The 19,770-nt window shown below is 47.6% G+C and overlaps 1 protein-coding gene across 1 annotated transcript in view; it reads right to left on the reverse strand.

The window, feature by feature from the left end:
* LOC115122782 (catenin alpha-1-like) overlaps positions 1 to 19,770 on the reverse strand; it is a 271,073-nt gene that overhangs the window by 217,223 nt on the left and 34,080 nt on the right. Inside the window, 3 exon segments of the mRNA XM_065019987.1 lie at positions 5,122 to 5,265; positions 5,508 to 5,633; positions 13,616 to 13,735. Coding sequence (XP_064876059.1) covers positions 5,122 to 5,265; positions 5,508 to 5,633; positions 13,616 to 13,735 — 390 coding nt within the window.

The following is a 19,770-nucleotide window of genomic DNA, read 5'->3' on the forward strand; positions in this document are numbered from 1 at the left end:
TAAAATAATAGTTTCTCTTGGCTGCATGGAGAAAATCCCAGAATTGCAGGAAATTGGTTTACATGCTATAGTTAATAAAAACAACGAAACAACGTCAACGATTTAACTAATTTACAGTTCAGAAGGAAATCCAGTCAATTGAACCGCATTCATTGGGCCCTAATCTATGGATTTCACATGACCGGGCAGGGACGCAGCCAATCATAGAGTCTCTCCCACAAACCGGCTTTATTACAGACAGTAATACTCCTCAGTTTCATCAGCTCTCTGGGTGGCTGGTCTCCGATACACCTCAGTTTCATCATCTCTCTGGTCTCCGATACTCCTCAGTTTCATCATCTCTCTGGGTGGCTGGTCTCAGATACACCTCAGTTTCATCAGCTCTCTGGGTGGCTGGTCTCAGATACACCTCAGTTTCATCAGCTCTCTGGGTGGCTGGTCTCCGATACACCTCAGTTTCATCAGCTCTCTGGGTGGCTGGTCTCAGATACACCTCAGTTTCATCATCTCTCTGGGTGGCTGGTCTCAGATACACCTCAGTTTCATCATCTCTCTGGTCTCCGATACTCCTCAGTTTCATCATCTCTCTGGGTGGCTGGTCTCCGATACTCCTCAGTTTCATCATCTCTCTGGGTGGCTGGTCTCCGATACGCCTCAGTTTCATCATCTCTCTGGGTGGCTGGTCTCCGATACTCCTCAGTTTCATCATCTCTCTCTGGGTGGCTGGTCTCCGATACTCCTCAGTTTCATCATCTCTCTCTGGGTGGCTGGTCTCCGATACTCCTCAGTTTCATCATCTCTCTGGTCTCCGATACTCCTCAGTTTCATCATCTCTCTGGTCTCCGATACTCCTCAGTTTCATCATCTCTCTGGTCTCCGGCTGCTCTCTGGGGGCTGGTCTCCGATACTCCTCAGTTTCATCAGCTCTCTGGGGGCTGGTCTCTCTCTGGGTGGCTGGTCTCCGAGATTCATCATCTCTCTGGGTGGCTGGTCTCAGATACTCCTCAGATTCATCATCTAGCCCTGCTAGAGCTGCCCCGATCAATTGTAAAGCGAAAACATCTAGGAGAAACAACGGCTCAGCCTCAAAGTGGTAGTCAACACGAGCTCACAGAACAAGACCGCCGATTGCTGAAGTGCACGTAAAAAAATATTCTGCCACTACCGAGTTCCAACTGCCTCTGGAAACGGCAACACAAGAACTGTTCGTCAGGAGCGTCATGAAATGGGTTTCCATGGCCTAGCAGCCTCACACAAGCCTAAGATCAACAAGCACAATGCCAAGCGTCGGCTGTACTGGTGTAAAGATCGCCGCCATTGGTCTCTAGAGCAGTGGAAACGCGTTCTCTGGAAACACGAATCACCATCTGACAGTCCAACAGACAAATCTGGGTTTGGCGGATGCCAGGAGAACGCTACCTGTCCCAAAGCATAGTGCCAGCTGTAAAGTTTGGTGGAGGAGGAATAATGGTCTGTGGCTGTTTTTCATGGTTAGGGCCTCTTAGTTCCAGTGAAGGGAAATCTTAACGCTACAGCATACAATGACATTCTAGATGATTCTGTGTTTCCATCTTTATTGCAACAGTTTGGGGAAGGCCCTTTCCTGTTTCAGCATGACAATGCCCCCTTTGCACAAAGCGAGATCCATACAGAAATGGTTTGTCGAGATCGGTGTGGAAGAACTTTACTGGCCTGCGCAGAGCCCTGACCTCAACTCAATCTAACACCTTTGGGATGAATTGTAACGCCGAATGCGAGCCAGGCCGAATCGTCCAACCTCATTAATACTCTTGTGGCTGAATGGAAGCAAGTCCCTGCAGCAATGTTCCAACATCAAGTGGAAAGCATTCCCAGAAGACTGGAGGCTGTTATAGCAGCAATGTTCCAACATCAAGTGGAAAGCCTTCCCAGAAGAGTGGAGGCTGTTATAGCAGCAATGTTCCAACATCTAGTGGAAAACCTTCCCAGAAGAGTGGAGGCTGTTATAGCAGCAATGTTCCAACATCTAGTGGAAAGCCTTCCCAGAAGAGTGGAGGCTGTTATAGCAGCAATGTTCCAACATCTAGTGGAAAGCCTTCCCAGAAGAGTGGAGGCTGTTATAGCAGCAATGTTCCAACATCTAGTGGAAAGCCTTCCCAGAAGAGTAGAGGCTGTTGTAGCAGCAAAGGGGGGTGGACCAACTCCATATTAACGCACATGATTTTGGAATGAGATGTTCGACGAGCAGGGTTGGGGGAACATGTAGTGTACATTCTCACAAAAACAAAAAAAGGAGGGAGAAACGAGAGAGAGAGAGTTTCTATTTGGGTTGATCTGCAGACACTACATCCCCTCACAGGCTGGGCCGTATTCCCTCCAAAACAGCACCCTACTCCCTATGGGTCCTGGTCAAAAGTAGTGCACTAAGTAAAGACTAGAGTACCAGTTGGGTTGATCTGCAGACACTACAGTGGTAACATCCCCTCACAGGCTGAGCCCTATTCTCCACCAAACAGCACCCTACTCCCTATGGGCCCTGGTAAAAAAGTAGTGCACTACGTAGAGACTAGAGTACCATTCGGGATGCAATGGGGGGGGGTTGCTCTGATCTGTTGTAGTGGTCGCTTTAGTTCTCCGGCAGCAGTAGAGATGAGGACTAGCTGATACCATTGTGACAGAGAAATCACTACAATGGGCTCTATGTAAATGGTCCTATTTAAAATGAGACACACTGGGAGGGGGAAGAGAATTTTAAATGTTATCTCTGTATGAAAAACACAAATGAGCTCCGAAAGCGACAGTCAAACAGTCAAAACTGTTCGCTGCTCTGGCCCCCCAATGGTGGAACAAACTCCCTCACGACGCCAGGACAGCGGAGTCAATCACCACCTTCCGGAGACACCTGAAACCCCACCTCTTTCAGGAATACCTAGGATAGGATAAAGTAATCCTTCTCACCCCCCTTAAAAGATTTAGATGCACTATTGTAAAGTGGCTGTTCCACTGGATGTCTTAAGGTGAACGCACCAATTTGTAAGTCGCTCTGGATAAGAGCGTCTGCTAAATGACTTAAATGTAAATGTAAATGAAAGCAAATAACAGTCAAGAACAGGCGCTGCTCTGCTGGTGTCCAAGTGGAACCCTGTTCCCTATTGACTACACAATAGGCCCCGGTCGAAAGCAGTGCACTATATAGGGAATAGGGCCCTGGTCTAAAGTAGTGCACTATATAGGGAATAGGGCCCTGGTCTAAAGTAGTGCACTATATAGGGAATAGGGCCCTGGTCGAAAGCAGTGCACTATATAGGGAATAGGGCCCTGGTCTAAAGTAGTGCACTATATAGGGAATAGGGCCCTGGTCTAAAGTAGTGCACTATATAGGGAATAGGGCTCTGGTCTAAAGTAGTGCACAGTGCACTATATAGGGAATAGGGCTCTGGTCTAAAGTAGTGCACAGTGCACTATATAGGGAATAGGGCTCTGGTCTAAAGTAGTGTACTAGATAGGGAATAGGGCTCTGGTCTAAAGTAGTGTACTATCTAGGGAATAGGGTGCTGTTTGGGACACACCCTGAATGAGTTGGTAAGTAGAACAGAATAATGTCATGGTTTTTGTGTGGTGGGGGGGTCTACCTGCTTTAAAAACTATTGCACATGTCCAGTGTCATGAGATCAGTTCAGACCAAGGAACTGAGATGAAAGGAAATTATATGAAAGGAAAGGAAGCGACAAGACATTTTAGAAGCCACATTATCCCAATATACTTTCCTCCATTAGCGGTCATGAAGGAAGATGAGGGCCCCAGAAGGAGGGGGGGGGGCCAGAGTAGAGGCAGAGGGGGCCCAAGAGTAGTGGGAGAGCATAGGCCAGCTCTCCTCCCTCTCCAAACCCCATCCCTCCTAGACTTACATCAAAGTTGTTGAGAGCGTAGGCCAGCTCTCCTCCCTCTCCAAACCCCATCCCCTCCTAGACTTACAAAGTTGTTGAGAGCGTAGGCCAGCTCTCCTCCCTCTCCAAACCCCATCCCCTCCTAGACTTACAAAGTTGTTGAGAGCGTAGGCCAGCTCTCCTCCCTCTCCAAACCCCATCCCCTCCTAGACTTACAAAGTTGTTGAGAGCGTAGGCCAGCTCTCCTCCCTCTCCAAACCCCATCCCCTCCTAGACTTACAAAGTTGTTGAGAGCGTAGGCCAGCTCTCCTCCCTCTCCAAACCCCATCCCCTCCTAGACTTACAAAGTTGTTGAGAGCGTAGGCCAGCTCTCCTCCCTCTCCAAACCCCATCCCCTCCTAGACTTACAAAGTTGTTGAGAGCGTCTCCTCCCTCTCAGGCCAGCTCTCTCCTCCCTCTCCAAACCCCATCCCCTCCTAGACTTACAAAGTTGTTGAGAGCGTAGGCCAGCTCTCCTCCCTCTCCAAACCCCATCCCCTCCTAGACTTACAAAGTTGTTGAGAGCGTAGGCCAGCTCTCCTCCCTCTCCAAACCCCATCCCCTCCTAGACTTACAAAGTTGTTGAGAGCGTAGGTCAGCTCTCCTCCCTCTCCAAACCCCATCCCCTCCTAGACTTACAAAGTTGTTGAGAGCGTAGGCCAGCTCTCCTCCCTCTCCAAACCCCATCCCCTCATAGACTTACAAAGTTGTTGAGAGCGTAGGCCAGCTCTCCTCCCTCTCCAAACCCCATCCCCTCCTAGACTTACAAAGTTGTTGAGAGCGTAGGCCAGCTCTCCTCCCTCTCCAAACCCCATCCCCTCCTAGACTTACAAAGTTGTTGAGAGCGTAGGCCAGCTCTCCTCCCTCTCCAAACCCCATCCCCTCATAGACTTACAAAGTTGTTGAGAGCGTAGGCCAGCTCTCCTCCCTCTCCAAACCCCATCCCCTCCTAGACTTACAAAGTTGTTGAGAGCGTAGGCCAGCTCTCCTCCCTCTCCAAACCCCATCCCCTCCTAGACTTACAAAGTTGTTGAGAGCGTAGGCCAGCTCTCCTCCCTCTCCAAACCCCATCCCCTCCTAGACTTACAAAGTTGTTGAGAGCGTAGGCCAGCTCTCCTCCCTCTCCAAACCCCATCCCTCCTAGACTTACATCAAAGTTGTTGAGAGCGTAGGCCAGCTCTCCTCCCTCTCCAAACCCCAACCCTCCTAAACTTACATCAAAGTTGTTGAGAGCGTAGGCCAGCTCTCCTCCCCCAGCAGGGTGGTTGAAGGCAGCATCATCTGAGGCAGTAGCCTGGGCAGCATTAGAGATGCCTGAGACTGCATGCTGAAGCTGCTTGTAGATCAGATCACGGTTCGCCTAGAGAATGGAATTAAATTTTTAAAAAATGTTATTTAGGGAAAACTAAAGATAATAAAATACATTAACAAGATGTGTCTTTGAAGAGCTTTGAGATTCTGTATGTAATGAAATGTGCTATTGAACTTCAATCTATTCTAATTTCCTCCCAGAGGATAGCTCTTGAAAGCATTAATTAAAACAGTTTCAAGGACCACTTAGTGGGCATGGAAATGATTTGAAGACACTGTTCTACTACAGACCTTGTATGCGGCCAGGTCAGGGTGTTGAAGGCAGGCGCGGGAGGCGGTGTAGAGCATGGGGATGTTCCTCTGGAGAACACCACGGGCAGCCGCCATACGATCCTTATGGTGAACATCCTTCAACTCCTACAGAGAGAGAGACACAGAGAGAGACAGAGAGAGAGAGACAGAGACAGAGAGACAGAGAGACAGAGAGAGAGAGAGAGACAGAGCGAGAGAGAGAGAGACAGAGCGAGAGAGAGAGAGACAGAGCGAGAGAGAGAGAGAGACAGAGCGAGAGAGAGAGAGACAGAGCGAGAGAGAGAGACAGAGCGAGAGAGAGAGAGAGCGAGAGAGAGAGAGACAGAGCGAGAGAGAGAGAGGCATCATTACCATTACGTTATTTGGAGACCAATACATGGTCTGAGTGACCTAGATTCTCCTTTCTGCGTGTCTGTCTGTCACTCCCCTGCGGTGATACAGCACCACCATAAATCAGGCCATTCCAACAGGCCTCACCGTACAGCTTTTAATGCATAGCTCTGTGCTACTGACTCGCAGCGTTATTTTATGGGAGAGACAGACTGCTGCCTCCCAAATGACATTATTCCACATGTAGGGCACTATAGGCCCTACGGTCACGAAGTCAAAAATGCATTATATTAGGGAATGAAATGCAGCCGTGAACTACGCAAAATAAAACTGAAGGCTTTGGAACGGAAAACTTAAAGTAAAAGTATTCATAGCATAGTATATACGTAAAGTAAATCAACATTGGCATTGCCTCACGCGAACATACTGCCCTACCTTCACACTGCCGGAGGAATTGTACGAGTCTTATGTTCATATTAGCCTGGTAAAATGTAGAAGACGTATTTATTCACAACAAAACCTGGTTGGTTTGGTGTTAAATCTAAACCTAACGAAATAGGAAAATAAACATTAGGCCAAAAAAAAACAAGAACATGTGAAATATAATGACGAGCATGGAGTGAACATCCTATAATCTGGGTGTGTGTATCCTATAATCTGGGTGTGTGTATCCTATCTGAACAGCCTAGTGACGAGCATGGAGTGAACATCCTATAATCTGGGTGTGTGTATCCTATAATCTGGGTGTGTGTATCCTATCTGAACAGCCTAGTGATGAGCATGGAGTGAACATCCTATAATCTGGGTGTGTGTATCCTATCTGAACAGCCTAGTGATGAGCATGGAGTGAACATCCTATAATCTGGGTGTGTGTATCCTATAATCTGGGAGTGTGCATCCTATCTGAACAGCCTAGTGACGAGCATGGAGTGTGCATCCTATAATCTGGGTGTGTGTATCCTATAATCTGGGTGTGTGTATCCTATAATCTGGGTGTGTGTATCCTATCTGAACAGCCTAGTGATGAGCATGGAGTGAACATCCTATAATCTGGGTGTGTGTATCCTACAATCTGGGTGTGTGCATCCTATAATCTGGGTGTGTGTATCCTATAATCTGGGTGTGTGTATCCTATCTGAACAGCCTAGTGATGAGCATGGAGTGAACATCCTATAATCTGGGTGTGTGTATCCTATCTGAACAGCCTAGTGATGAGCATGGAGTGAACATCCTATAATCTGGGTGTGTGCATCCTATCTGAACAGCCTAGTGATGAGCATGGAGTGAACATCCTATAATCTGGGTGTGTGTATCCTATAATCTGGGTGTGTGTATCCTATCTGAACAGCCTAGTGATGAGCATGGAGTGAACATCCTATAATCTGGGTGTGTGTATCCTATCTGAACAGCCTAGTGATGAGCATGGAGTGAACATCCTATAATCTGGGTGTGTGTATCCTATAATCTGGGAGTGTGCATCCTATCTGAACAGCCTAGTGATGAGCATGGAGTGAACATCCTATAATCTGGGTGTGTGTATCCTATAATCTGGGTGTGTGTATCCTATCTGAACAGCCTAGTGACGAGCATGGAGTGAACATCCTATAATCTGGGTGTGTGTATCCTATCTGAACAGCCTAGTGATGAGCATGGAGTGAACATCCTATAATCTGGGTGTGTGTATCCTATAATCTGGGAGTGTGCATCCTATCTGAACATCCTAGTGATGAGCATGGAGTGAACATCCTATAATCTGGGTGTGCGTATCCTATAATCTGGGAGTGCGTATCCTATAATCTGGGTGTGCGCATCCTATAATCTGGGTGTGCGCATCCTATAATCTGGGTGTGTGCATCCTATAATCTGGGTGTGTGCATCCTATAATCTGGGTGTGTGCATCCTATCTGAACAGCCTAGTGATGAGCATGGAGTGAACATCCTATAATCTGGGTGTGTGTATCCTATAATCTGGGAGTGTGCATCCTATCTGAACAGCCTAGTGATGAGCATGGAGTGAACATCCTATAATCTGGGAGTGCGCATCCTATAATCTGGGTGTGCGCATCCTATAATCTGGGTGTGCGCATCCTATAATCTGGGTGTGCGCATCCTATAATCTGGGTGTGTGCATCCTATAATCTGGGTGTGTGCATCCTATAATCTGGGTGTGTGCATCCTATAATCTGGGTGTGTGCATCCTATAATCTGGGTGTCCTATAATCTGGGTGTGTGTATCCTATCTGAACAGCCTAGTGATGAGCATGGAGTGAACATCCTATAATCTGGGAGTGCGCATCCTATAACAGCTGGGTGAGCATGGAGTGAACATCCTATAATCTGGGTGTGTGCATCCTATAATCTGGTGTGTGGAGTGCATCCTATAATCTGGGTGTGTGCATCCTATAATCTGGGTGTGTGCATCCTATCTGAACAGCCTAGTGATGAGCATGGAGTGAACATCCTATAATCTGGGTGTGTGTATCCTATAATCTGGGAGTGCGTATCCTATAATCTGGGTGTGTGCATCCTATAATCTGGGTGTGTGCATCCTATAATCTGGGTGTGTGCATCCTATAATCTGGGTGTGTGCATCCTATAATCTGGGTGTGTGCATCCTATCTGAACAGCCTAGTGATGAGCATGGAGTGAACATCCTATAATCTGGGTGTGTGTATCCTATAATCTGGGAGTGCGTATCCTATAATCTGGGTGAACATCCTATAATCTGGGTGTGTCCTATCTGAACAGCCTAGTGATGAGCATGGAGTGAACATCCTATAATCTGGGTGTGTGTATCCTATAATCTGGGAGTGCGTATCCTATAATCTGGGTGTGCGCATCCTATCTGAACAGCCTAGTGATGAGCATGGAGTGAACATCCTATAATCTGGGTGTGTGCATCCTATAATCTAGATGTGTATATCCTATAATCTGGATGTGTATATCCTATAATCTAGATGTGTATATCCTATAATCTAGATGTGTATATCCTATAATCTAGATGTGTATATCCTATAATCTAGATGTGTATATCCTATAATCTAGATGTGTATATCCTATAATCTAGATGTGTATATCCTATAATCTAGATGTGTATATCCTATAATCTAGATGTGTATATCCTATAATCTGGGTGTGTGCATCCTATAATCTAGATGTGTATATCCTATAATCTAGATGTGTATATCCTATAATCTAGATGTGTATATCCTATCTGAACAGCCTAGTGATGCTGCTCATCCCATTACAATGTCACCTGGGAAAATTCATCAGGAAACACGTCGCTTTTTACTACAGTTTTACATGTCGGAGGCCCATTCCACAAGAACACAATGTCAACACAACACTCGACAGTTGCACACCTCTAAGCAGGATAATGTAAACAGAACGGCCTGAGTAAACACCAAGCAGGGTAATGTAAACAGAACGGCCTCTGAGTAAACACCAAGCAGGGTAATGTAAACAGAACGGCCTCTGAGTAAACCCCAAGCAGGGTAATGTAAACAGAACGGCCTGAGTAAACCCCAAGCAGGGTAATGTAAACAGAACGGCCTGAGTAAACCCCAAGCAGGGTAATGTAAACAGAACGGCCTGAGTAAACCCCAAGCAGGGTAATGTAAACAGAACGGCCTGAGTAAACACCAAGCAGGGTAATGTAAACAGAACGGCCTGAGTAAACACCAAGCAGGGTAATGTAAACAGAACGGCCTGAGTAAACACCAAGCAGGGTAATGTAAACAGAACGGCCTGAGTAAACACCAAGCAGGGTCATGTAAACAGAATGGCCTGAGTAAACTGGGTGTGTGTACCAAGCAGGGTAATGTAAACAGAACGGCCTGAGTAAACACCAAGCAGGGTAATGTAAACAGAACGGCCTGAGTAAACACCAAGCAGGGTAATGTAAACAGAACGGCCTGAGTAAACACCAAGCAGGGTCATGTAAACAGAACGGCCTGAGTAAACACCAAGCAGGGTAATGTAAACAGAACGGCCTGAGTAAACACCAAGCAGGGTAATGTAAACAGAACGGCCTGAGTAAACACCAAGCAGGGTAATGTAAACAGAACGGCCTGAGTAAACACCAAGCAGGGTAATGTAAACAGAACGGCCTCTGAGTAAACACTAAGCAGGGTAATGTAAACAGAACGGCCTGAGTAAACACCAAGCAGGGTAATGTAAACAGAACGGCCTGAGTAAACACCAAGCAGGGTAATGTAAACAGAACGGCCTGAGTAAACACCAAGCAGGGTCATGTAAACAGAACGGCCTGAGTAAACACCAAGCAGGGTAATTAATGTAAACAGAACGGCCTGAGTAAACACCAAGCAGGGTAATGTAAACAGAACGGCCTGAGTAAACACCAAGCAGGGTAATGTAAACAGAACGGCCTGAGTAAACACCAAGCAGGGTAATGTAAACAGAACGGCCTGAGTAAACACCAAGCAGGGTAATGTAAACAGAACGGCCTCTGAGTAAACACCAAGCAGGGTAATGTAAACAGAACGGCCTGAGTAAACACCAAGCAGGGTAATGTAAACAGAACAGCCTCTGAGTAAACACTAAGCAGGGTCATGTAAACAGAACGGCCTGAGTAAACACCAAGCAGGGTAATGTAAACAGAACGGCCTGAGTAAACACTAAGCAGGGTAATGTAAACAGAATAGTATTGCAATGTATTTGAAACGGCTGAAATTTACAGACATTTTCCTTATATTGGAGTTTAATAATTTAATTTTTACCTGAAATTGTAGTAACAGCCGGTCACAATGTATATAGACTTTTTGTTTTCTTTTGTTCTACATTTATAAAGGGAACAGAAGAAGAAACCTTCCTGAAATAACGTTTCGTGATAGAAAGTTACATATCAACTTCCTCTGGAATTGACTATGTTTGTTTTACTCCATGTGTAACTCTGTGTTGTTGTATGTGTCAAACTGCTTTGCTTTATCTTGACCAGGTCGTAGTTGTAAATGAGAACATGTTCTCAACTGGCCTACCTGGTGAAATAAAGGTGAAATAAAAAATAAATAAACATTCTGAAATTCTCCGCAGTTTTAAATCTGTTTTTATTTATTTTTTGCTCGACTGGACAGGCAAGAAGCAACTCCACGGGGAATTATCAACATTTTGAATTGCAATTTTGCATTTTCCTCGGTGACTTCCATATTGACAAGACTAAAGCCTGGTTTATTCTAAGGTAACTTTCACACGGTAGCTACAGTTCTGTAAACAATTCAGGTCAGCCAGCACGATTGTGTGAGGACGCAGAAATGATTTTGTTTAGCTAGCTAACGTCACCTAGCTGTGTAGCCTAGGTTATAATAGTGACACTAATAACGTTATTGTACTTTTATATTCGTACAGAAAGAGGTAAACGTTAACTATTGATTACGGTAAATTTTAATTTTACCTTTATTTTACTAGCAAGTCAGTTAAGAACAAATGCTTATTTTCAATGACGGCCTAGGAACAGTGGGTTAACTGCCTGTTCAGGGGCAGAACGACAGATTTGTACCTTGTCAGCTCGGGGATTCGAACTTGCAACCTTTCGGTTACTAGTCCAACGCTCTAACCACTAGGCTACCCTGCCCCCTCTACACTCTAACCACTAGGCTACCCTGCCTCCTCTACACTCTAACCACTAGGCTACCCTGCCTCCTCTACACTCTAACCACTAGGCTACCCTGCCTCCTCTACACTCTAACCACTAGGCTACCCTGCCACCTCTACACTCTAACCACTAGGCTACCCTGACCCCTCTACACTCTAACCACTAGGCTACCCTGCCACCTCTCCACTCTAACCACTAGGCTACCCTGCCACCTCTACACTCTAACCACTAGGCTACCCTGCCACCTCTACACTCTAACCACTAGGCTACCCTGCCACCTCTACACTCTAACCACTAGGCTACCCTGCCACCTCTACCTCTAACCACTAGGCTACCCTGCCACCTCTACACTCTAACCACTAGGCTACCCTGCCACCTCTACACTCTAACCACTAGGCTACCCTGACCCCTCTACACTCTAACCACTAGGCTACCCTGCCCCCTCTACACTCTAACCACTAGGCTACCTGCCTCCTCTACACTCTAACCACTAGGCTACCCTGCCACCTCTACACTCTAACCACTAGGCTACCCTGCCCCCTCTACACTCTAACCACTAGGCTACCTGCCACCTCTACACTCTAACCACTAGGCTACCCTGCCCCCTCTACACTCTAACCACTAGGCTACCCTGCCCCCTCTACACTCTAACCACTAGGCTACCTGCCGCCTCTACACTCTAACCACTAGGCTACCCTGCCACCCCTCCACTCTAACCACTAGGCTACCCTGCCCCCTCTACACTCTAACCACTAGGCTACCCTGCCACCTCTACACTCTAACCACTAGGCTCCCAGCCAGCTCTACACTCTAACCACTAGGCTACCTGCCTCCCCAAAGTTGCTTGATCCTGAAGCATGTTAGCTAACAGGGGTTTACTGTGTATTGTCAGCTAATTTAAACGTGTGCAGACTAGAAAATAAACCCCCTCAACTGCACATACTTGTGGATTGTAGTATTATTTAAAAGAGTGTCAAATGGTTTGGTTCCATTATTCAATATTGTAATATTTTCTAAGAAAAAAGGTTTCTCGACTTGTTAAATTGGCTAGTAGCTACTGTGGTATTTACAGGAAACGTGAGCTACAAAACCAAGACTGTCTTCCTTGCCAGCCACAACAAAACGCAAGGCAGTAACGTGAACTGAAAACAAGAAATCTCTTCAGTCACTCAGCTCCTCAGACTCCATCTCTCGTAGTGGGAATAGGGCCTCGGTTGCTAAGCCACCTAATAACCCCCCTCTCCCTCGCTACATCTCTCCACCCTCTGTCACACAATCTTCTTCCCCTCTAACCCAGAAACTTCCCACAGTACAGACCCGACTGCTGTCTCTTGGCAGCCATCTCACTCCCAACCTCCCCCAATCAGACAGTCCAGTACATACCTGCTGTCTCACTCCCAACCTCCCCCAATCAGACAGTCCAGTACATACCTGCTGTCTCACTCCCAACCTCCCCCCAATCAGACAGTCCAGTACATACCTGCTGTCTCACTCCCAACCTCCCCCATTCAGACAGTCCAGTACATACCTGCTGTCTTACTCCCAACCTCCCCCAATCAGACAATCCAGTACATACCCGCTGTCTCACTCCCAACCTCCCCAAATCAGACAGTCCAGTACATACCCGCTGTCTCACTCCCAACCTCCCCAATCAGACAGTCCAGTACATACCTGCTGTCTCACTCCCAACCTCCCCCAATCAGACAGTCCAGTACATACCTGCTGTCTCACTCCCAACCTCCCCAATCAGACAGTCCAGTACATACCTGCTGTCTCACTCCCAACCTCCCCAATCAGACAGTCCAGTACATACCTGCTGTCTCACTCCCAACCTCCCCAATCAGACAGTCCAGTACATACCCGCTGTCTCACTCCCAACCTCCCCAATCAGACAGTCCAGTACATACCTGCTGTCTCACTCCCAACCTCCCCCCAATCAGACAGTCCAGTACATACCTGCTGTCTTACTCCCAACCTCCCCCAATCAGACAGTCCAGTACATACCTGCTGTCTCACTCCCAACCTCCCCCAATCAGACAGTCCAGTACATACCTGCTGTCTCACTCCCAACCTCCCCAATCAGACAGTCCAGTACATACCTGCTGTCTCACTCCCAACCTCCCCAATCAGACAGTCCAGTACATACCTGCTGTCTCTTGGCAGCCATCATGTTGAGTTTGTCCACCTCTGGTTTCAGGGCCTTGTACTGTATGCCCAGGTCCTGCTCTGTTCCAGCGTTACGCACCTTCACCAGGTTCTCCTCCACCTAGAGGGGTTACAGAGGAACGAACGGTTTAGACAGGCAGGGTTCTCTGTGCTGCTTTATGGACCAGGGTTCTCTGTGCTACTTGATGGAGTAGGGTTCTCTGTGCTGCTTGATGGAGTAGGGTTCTCTGTGCTACTTGATGGAGTAGGGTTCTCAGTGCTGCTTTATGGACCAGGGTTCTCTGTGCTGCTTTATGGACCAGGGTTCTCAGTGCTACTTGATGGAGTAGGGTTCTCAGTGCTACTTGATGGACTAGGGTTCTCTGTGCTACTTTATGGACTAGGGTTCTCTGCGCTACTTTATGGACTAGGGTTCTCTGTGCTACTTTATGGACTAGGGTTCTCTGCGCTACTTTATGGACTAGGGTTCTCTGCGCTACTTTATGGACTAGGGTTCTCTGTGCTACTTGATGGACTAGGGTTCTCTGTGCTACTTGATGGACTAGGGTTCTCTGTGCAACTTTATGGACTGTCTGCACCACTAGCACAAGTGTATATTTCGTTATTGGATTTCCTTTGTTATCGTGTAAGGCCAGGCACCACCACCTGGAGTATTCTTTGCTCACTAAAATAATCCATCTCTGAATATATATTCAACCAGATCGGCAATAGGAGAATGTGAGTGAGAGCTGGAAGGAAGGAGAGAATCCCATTCTTCCCTCTATTTGATCATGTCGGCAGCAGGTTCTGAAAAGCACAATGGAAATATAGCCTTGGGGAACAGCAGGATCAACAGTCAGGTTCAACGCTCATTCAGCATCCTCATATTCAGATCCTATCATGCATTTCATAAGTGTTTTGGCCCAAATGGCACCCTATTCCCTACAGAGTGCACTACTTCAACCAGGGCCCGTGGGTTTGAGCTCTCTAGGCCCTTAAGGCTCTGGTCAAAAGTATTACACTATGTAGGGAAATGAAAAGGATATCATTTGGGACTCTGGAATCTGTGGTAGGAAGGTTGTTCTTTGCCGTGAGCTGCCAACACAGTCAACATGGCTCCCTTCCACTCAACAGTCCATTAAAGACCAGCGCCTCAGCTACAGTTCATGCTAAATTATTCAATAGCTACTAGCTGCTACAACAGAAAAACTGTTAGCCCTGCCATCTTTACCATAACACACACTAGAGATCTCAGCCAGTAGTAGGCCCCGTGTTCATGTTGAGCTGTGTTAATAATGCAAAATAAAGAAAGGAACTCCCATGAACCTTCCTGAAATACCGTGATAGAAAGTTACGTATCAACTTCCTCCTCCTGTCGACAGCCAATTGTTATCCGTCACAAACGGCACCCTATTCTCTAAACTAGTGCACTAGTCTGCATCCGAAGTTGCACCCTGTGAGCCTTCACTATAGAAGTATTTGACAGGAACAATCCTAGCCTCTGAATGTGCCAGATCATGCATCCAAAACAAAAAGCTTGTTGTTGTTGTTGTTGTTGTCTGTAGTTCCTGGGTAGTAGTCCTCTCTGCCTAGAGATAAAACAGTTTCTGCAGGAGTCTAGGCCACATGTTAGCGAGCCACACTTTACTTTTCACACAACGCGAGAGAGAGGCGATGTGTCCTAGCAGTGTAACTCTAGGCAGGGCCCCTGTCCTATCGGTTCTAGTAGCGCACTATGTAGGGAATAGGGTGCCATCTGGACCTTAGCTGTAACCAAACCCAGGGTGACGACTGAAATCTCATCAATAAACTCATGTCTAAAAAGGCTCGGACCATATTCAGCCATCCATTGTCAGAACCGATAAAATATACAAAAACAGGCTAGCTGTAGCCTCTTCTATTGAGACCCGAGGCTAGGCTAGGCGTAGCCTCTACTATTGAGGCCCGAGGCTAGGCGCAGCCTCTTCTATTGAGGCCCAAGGCTAGGCTAGGCGTAGCCTCTGCTATTGAGTACCATGGCTAGGCTAGGCGTAGCCTCTGCTATTGAGTACCATGGCTAGGGCTAGGCGTAGCCTCTGCTATTGAGTACCATGGCTAGGCTAGGCGTAGCCTCTGCTATTGAGGCCTGAGGCTAGCTGTAGCCTATGCTATTGAGGCCCATGGCTAGGATAGCTGCAGCCTCTCCTATTGAGGCCCATGGCTAGGCTAGCTGTAGCCTATTCTATTGAGGCCCATGGCTAGGCTAGCTGTAGCCTATTCTATTGAGGCCCATGGCTAGGCTAGCTGTAGCCTATTCTATTGAGGCGCGAGAATAAACCAGCTGTAGCTTATAGAGGCCCAGGCTCGGCAGCAATGCTCTGGCTTGAACTGAAGATGCCCATATATGTTACTTTTGACCGGGGCTAACAGGTGTATGGCTGGACAGTTCCCTCTTCCCTGTGGGAAACATGTTAACATCTCAGGAACCACTATTAATTTGATACGATCCCATAGTCCACTCAGAGCCTGCCTGTACAGCATCCCAAAAAGGTACCCTATGGGTCCTGGTCTAAAGTAGTGAACTTCCTAGGGAATAGGGTGCCAGCCCTGGTCTAAAGTAGTGCACTTCCTAGGGAGCCATTTGGGACTTATTCTACCTGGAATGCGGAAAGAGCCATCATCTCGGTCTCCTGCAGTTGGCTGGCAACACCCACATGATGCTACAGGGAACCACTGGGTGGCCAGTGTCCAGAGCATGTCAGGACTTCATCTCTCTCTAACAGGGAGGCCAGTGTCCAGAGCATGTCAGGACTTCATCTCTCTCTAACAGGGAGGCCAGTGTCCAGAGCATGTCAGGACTTCATCTCTAACAGGGTGGCCAGTGTCCAGAGCATGTCAGGGGTTCATCTCTCTAACAGGGAGGCCAGTGTCCAGAGGCCAGTGTCCAGGCATGTCAGGGACTTCATCTCTCTCTAACAGGGTGGCCAGTGTCCAGAGCATGTCAGGGGTTCATCTCTCTAACAGGGAGGCCAGTGTCCAGAGCATGTCAGGACTTCATCTCTCTCTAACAGGGAGGCCAGTGTCCAGAGCATGTCAGGACTTCATCTCTCTCTAACAGGGAGGCCAGTGTCCAGAGCATGTCAGGACTTCATCTCTCTCTAACAGGGAGGCCAGTGTCCAGAGCATGTCAGGACTTCATCTCTCTCTAACAGGGAGGCCAGTGTCCAGAGCATGTCAGGACTTCATCTCTCTCTAACAGGGAGGCCAGTGTCCAGAGCATGTCAGGGGTTCATCTCTCTAACAGGGAGGCCAGTGTCCAGAGCATGTCAGGACTTCATCTCTCTCTAACAGGGAGGCCAGTGTCCAGAGCATGTCAGGACTTCATCTCTCTCTAACAGGGAGGCCAGTGTCCAGAGCATGTCAGGGGTTCATCTCTAACAGGGAGGCCAGTGTCCAGAGCATGTCAGGGGTTCATCTCTAACAGGGAGGCCAGTGTCCAGAGCATGTCAGGGGTTCATCTCTCTAACAGGGAGGCCAGTGTCCAGAGCATGTCAGGACTTCATCTCTCTCTAACAGGGAGGCCAGTGTCCAGAGCATGTCAGGACTTCATCTCTCTCTAACAGGGAGGCCAGTGTCCAGAGCATGTCAGGACTTCATCTCTCTCTAACAGGGAGGCCAGTGTCCAGAGCATGTCAGGACTTCATCTCTCTCTAACAGGGAGGCCAGTGTCCAGAGCATGTCAGGACTTCATCTCGGACTTTGCTGCAGCCCCGAGATGAAGATACTCAGTTACAGCAAGAGCACTGCCTCAGTTTGTATCTCAGTCTAAAAAAAAAAAAAGCACCCTATTCCCTATATAGTGCACTTTATTTAACCAGACCCCATGTGGAATAGGGACTATAGAGAATAGGGTGTCATTTGGGATACAGACCCTAGTCAAAAGTAGTGTACTACATAGGGAACACTTTGCCATTTCCAGAGTGTCTGGACGCCACTAACCCGGTGAAGTGGTGGGCTGTAAACAGATTCATGATAAGACAGGGGTAAAGTGGAAGAACTGAATGTTAAGAGCCAGTAGGGGAAGGTTTTTAAAATAACCAACTAGAACACAGGGTGGAGCCTAGCCCACACGGAAATACCACACATAGCTGTGGAGGCTCTCCAACCTCAAGAGCAGAAACTTGTCCTTTTCAAATCTTCTCCTACTTAGTTTCATAGTAAATCATAGCATCCTGGGCCCCGTGTTCATATAAAAGTCTTTGAGTGCTAATTTAGCTGTCTATATAATCTTGATGATGTATTAAAATAAAGACAACACTGATCCTAGATCTGCACCCGGAAGTCCAAGATAATTAACGCATACAGGCCATAGTCATTTCCTGTTCAACCTGCTGTCCTGTCCGAGGCTTGAAGAATGACAGATGTCGGCCATTTTAGATCCCGGCTGTAAAAGTGACTCAGACACACGGAGGTCATTGTGTCAAACAACGGCGTGGTGTTGGTGTGTTCACATCAGAACAGGTTACTCACTGACACACACAGAGATCGTGGTGTTGGTGTGTTCACATCAGAACAGGTTCCTCACTGACACACACAGAGATCGTGGTGTTGGTGTGTTCACATCAGAACAGGTTCCTCACTGACACACACAGAGATCGTGGTGTTGGTGTGTTCACATCAGAACAGGTTACTCACTGACACACACAGAGATCGTGGTGTTGGTGTGTTCACATCAGAACAGGTTCCTCACTGACACACACAGAGATCGTGGTGTTGGTGTGTTCACATCAGAACAGGTTCCTCACTGACACACAGAGAGATCGTGGTGTTGGTGTGTTCACATCAGAACAGGTTCCTCACTGACACACACAGAGATCGCGGTGTTGGTGTGTTCACATCAGAACAGGTTCCTCACTGACACACACAGAGATCGTGGTGTTGGTGTGTTCACATCAGAACAGGTTACTCACTGACACACAGAGAGATCGTGGTGTTGGTGTGTTCACATCAGAACAGGTTCCTCACTGACACACACAGAGATCGTGGTGTTGGTGTGTTCACATCAGAACAGGTTCCTCACTGACACACACAGAGATCGCGGTGTTGGTGTGTTCACATCAGAACAGGTTCCTCACTGACACACACAGAGATCGCGGTGTTGGTGTGTTCACATCAGAACAGGTTCCTCACTGACACACACAGAGATCGTGGTGTTGGTGTGTTCACATCAGAACAGGTTACTCACTGACACACAGAGAGATCGTGGTGTTGGTGTGTTCACATCAGAACAGGTTCCTCACTGACACACAGAGAGATCGTGGTGTTGGTGTGTTCACATCAGAACAGGTTACTCACTGACACACACAGAGATCGTGGTGTTGGTGTGTTCACATCAGAACAGGTTACTCACTGACACACACAGAGATCGTGGTGTTGGTGTGTTCACATCAGAACAGGTTCCTCACTGACACACACAGAGATCGTGGTGTTGGTGTGTTCACATCAGAACAGGTTCCTCACTGACACACACAGAGATCGTGGTGTTGGTGTGTTCACATCAGAACAGGTTCCTCACTGACACACACAGAGATCGTGGTGTTGGTGTGTTCACATCAGAACAGGTTCCTCACTGACACACAGAGAGATTGTGTTCTGAAGCTGAAACTAAGAATATGTCCCAGATAAAAACACAAACTCCGAGACCAAGGACGAGAGGTCAATTAGAGTACTAACGATCAATGGAAAAAGTTTTTGGTTAGAAGTAGTGCACTACCCTGCGGGCCCTGGTTAGAAGTGGTGCACTACCCTACGGGCCCTGGTTAGAAGTAGTGCACTACCCTACGGGCCCTGGTTAGAAGTGGTGCACTACCCTACGGGCCCTGGTTAGAAGTGGTGCACTACCCTACGGGCCCTGGTTAGAAGTAGTGCACTACCCTACGGGCCCTGGTTAGAAGTAGTGCACTACCCTACGGGCCCTGGTTAGAAGTAGTGCACTACCCTACGGGCCCTGGTTAGAAGTAGTGCACTACCCTACGGGCCCTGGTTAGAAGTAGTGCACTACCCTACGGGCCCTGGTTAGAAGTAGTGCACTACCCTACGGGCCCTGGTTAGAAGTAGTGCACTACCCTACGGGCCCTGGTTAGAAGTAGTGCACTACCCTACGGGCCCTGGTTAAAA

Source organism: Oncorhynchus nerka, linkage group LG6 (assembly GCF_034236695.1).
Source record: "Oncorhynchus nerka isolate Pitt River linkage group LG6, Oner_Uvic_2.0, whole genome shotgun sequence".
Classification (NCBI taxonomy): domain Eukaryota; kingdom Metazoa; phylum Chordata; class Actinopteri; order Salmoniformes; family Salmonidae; genus Oncorhynchus; species Oncorhynchus nerka.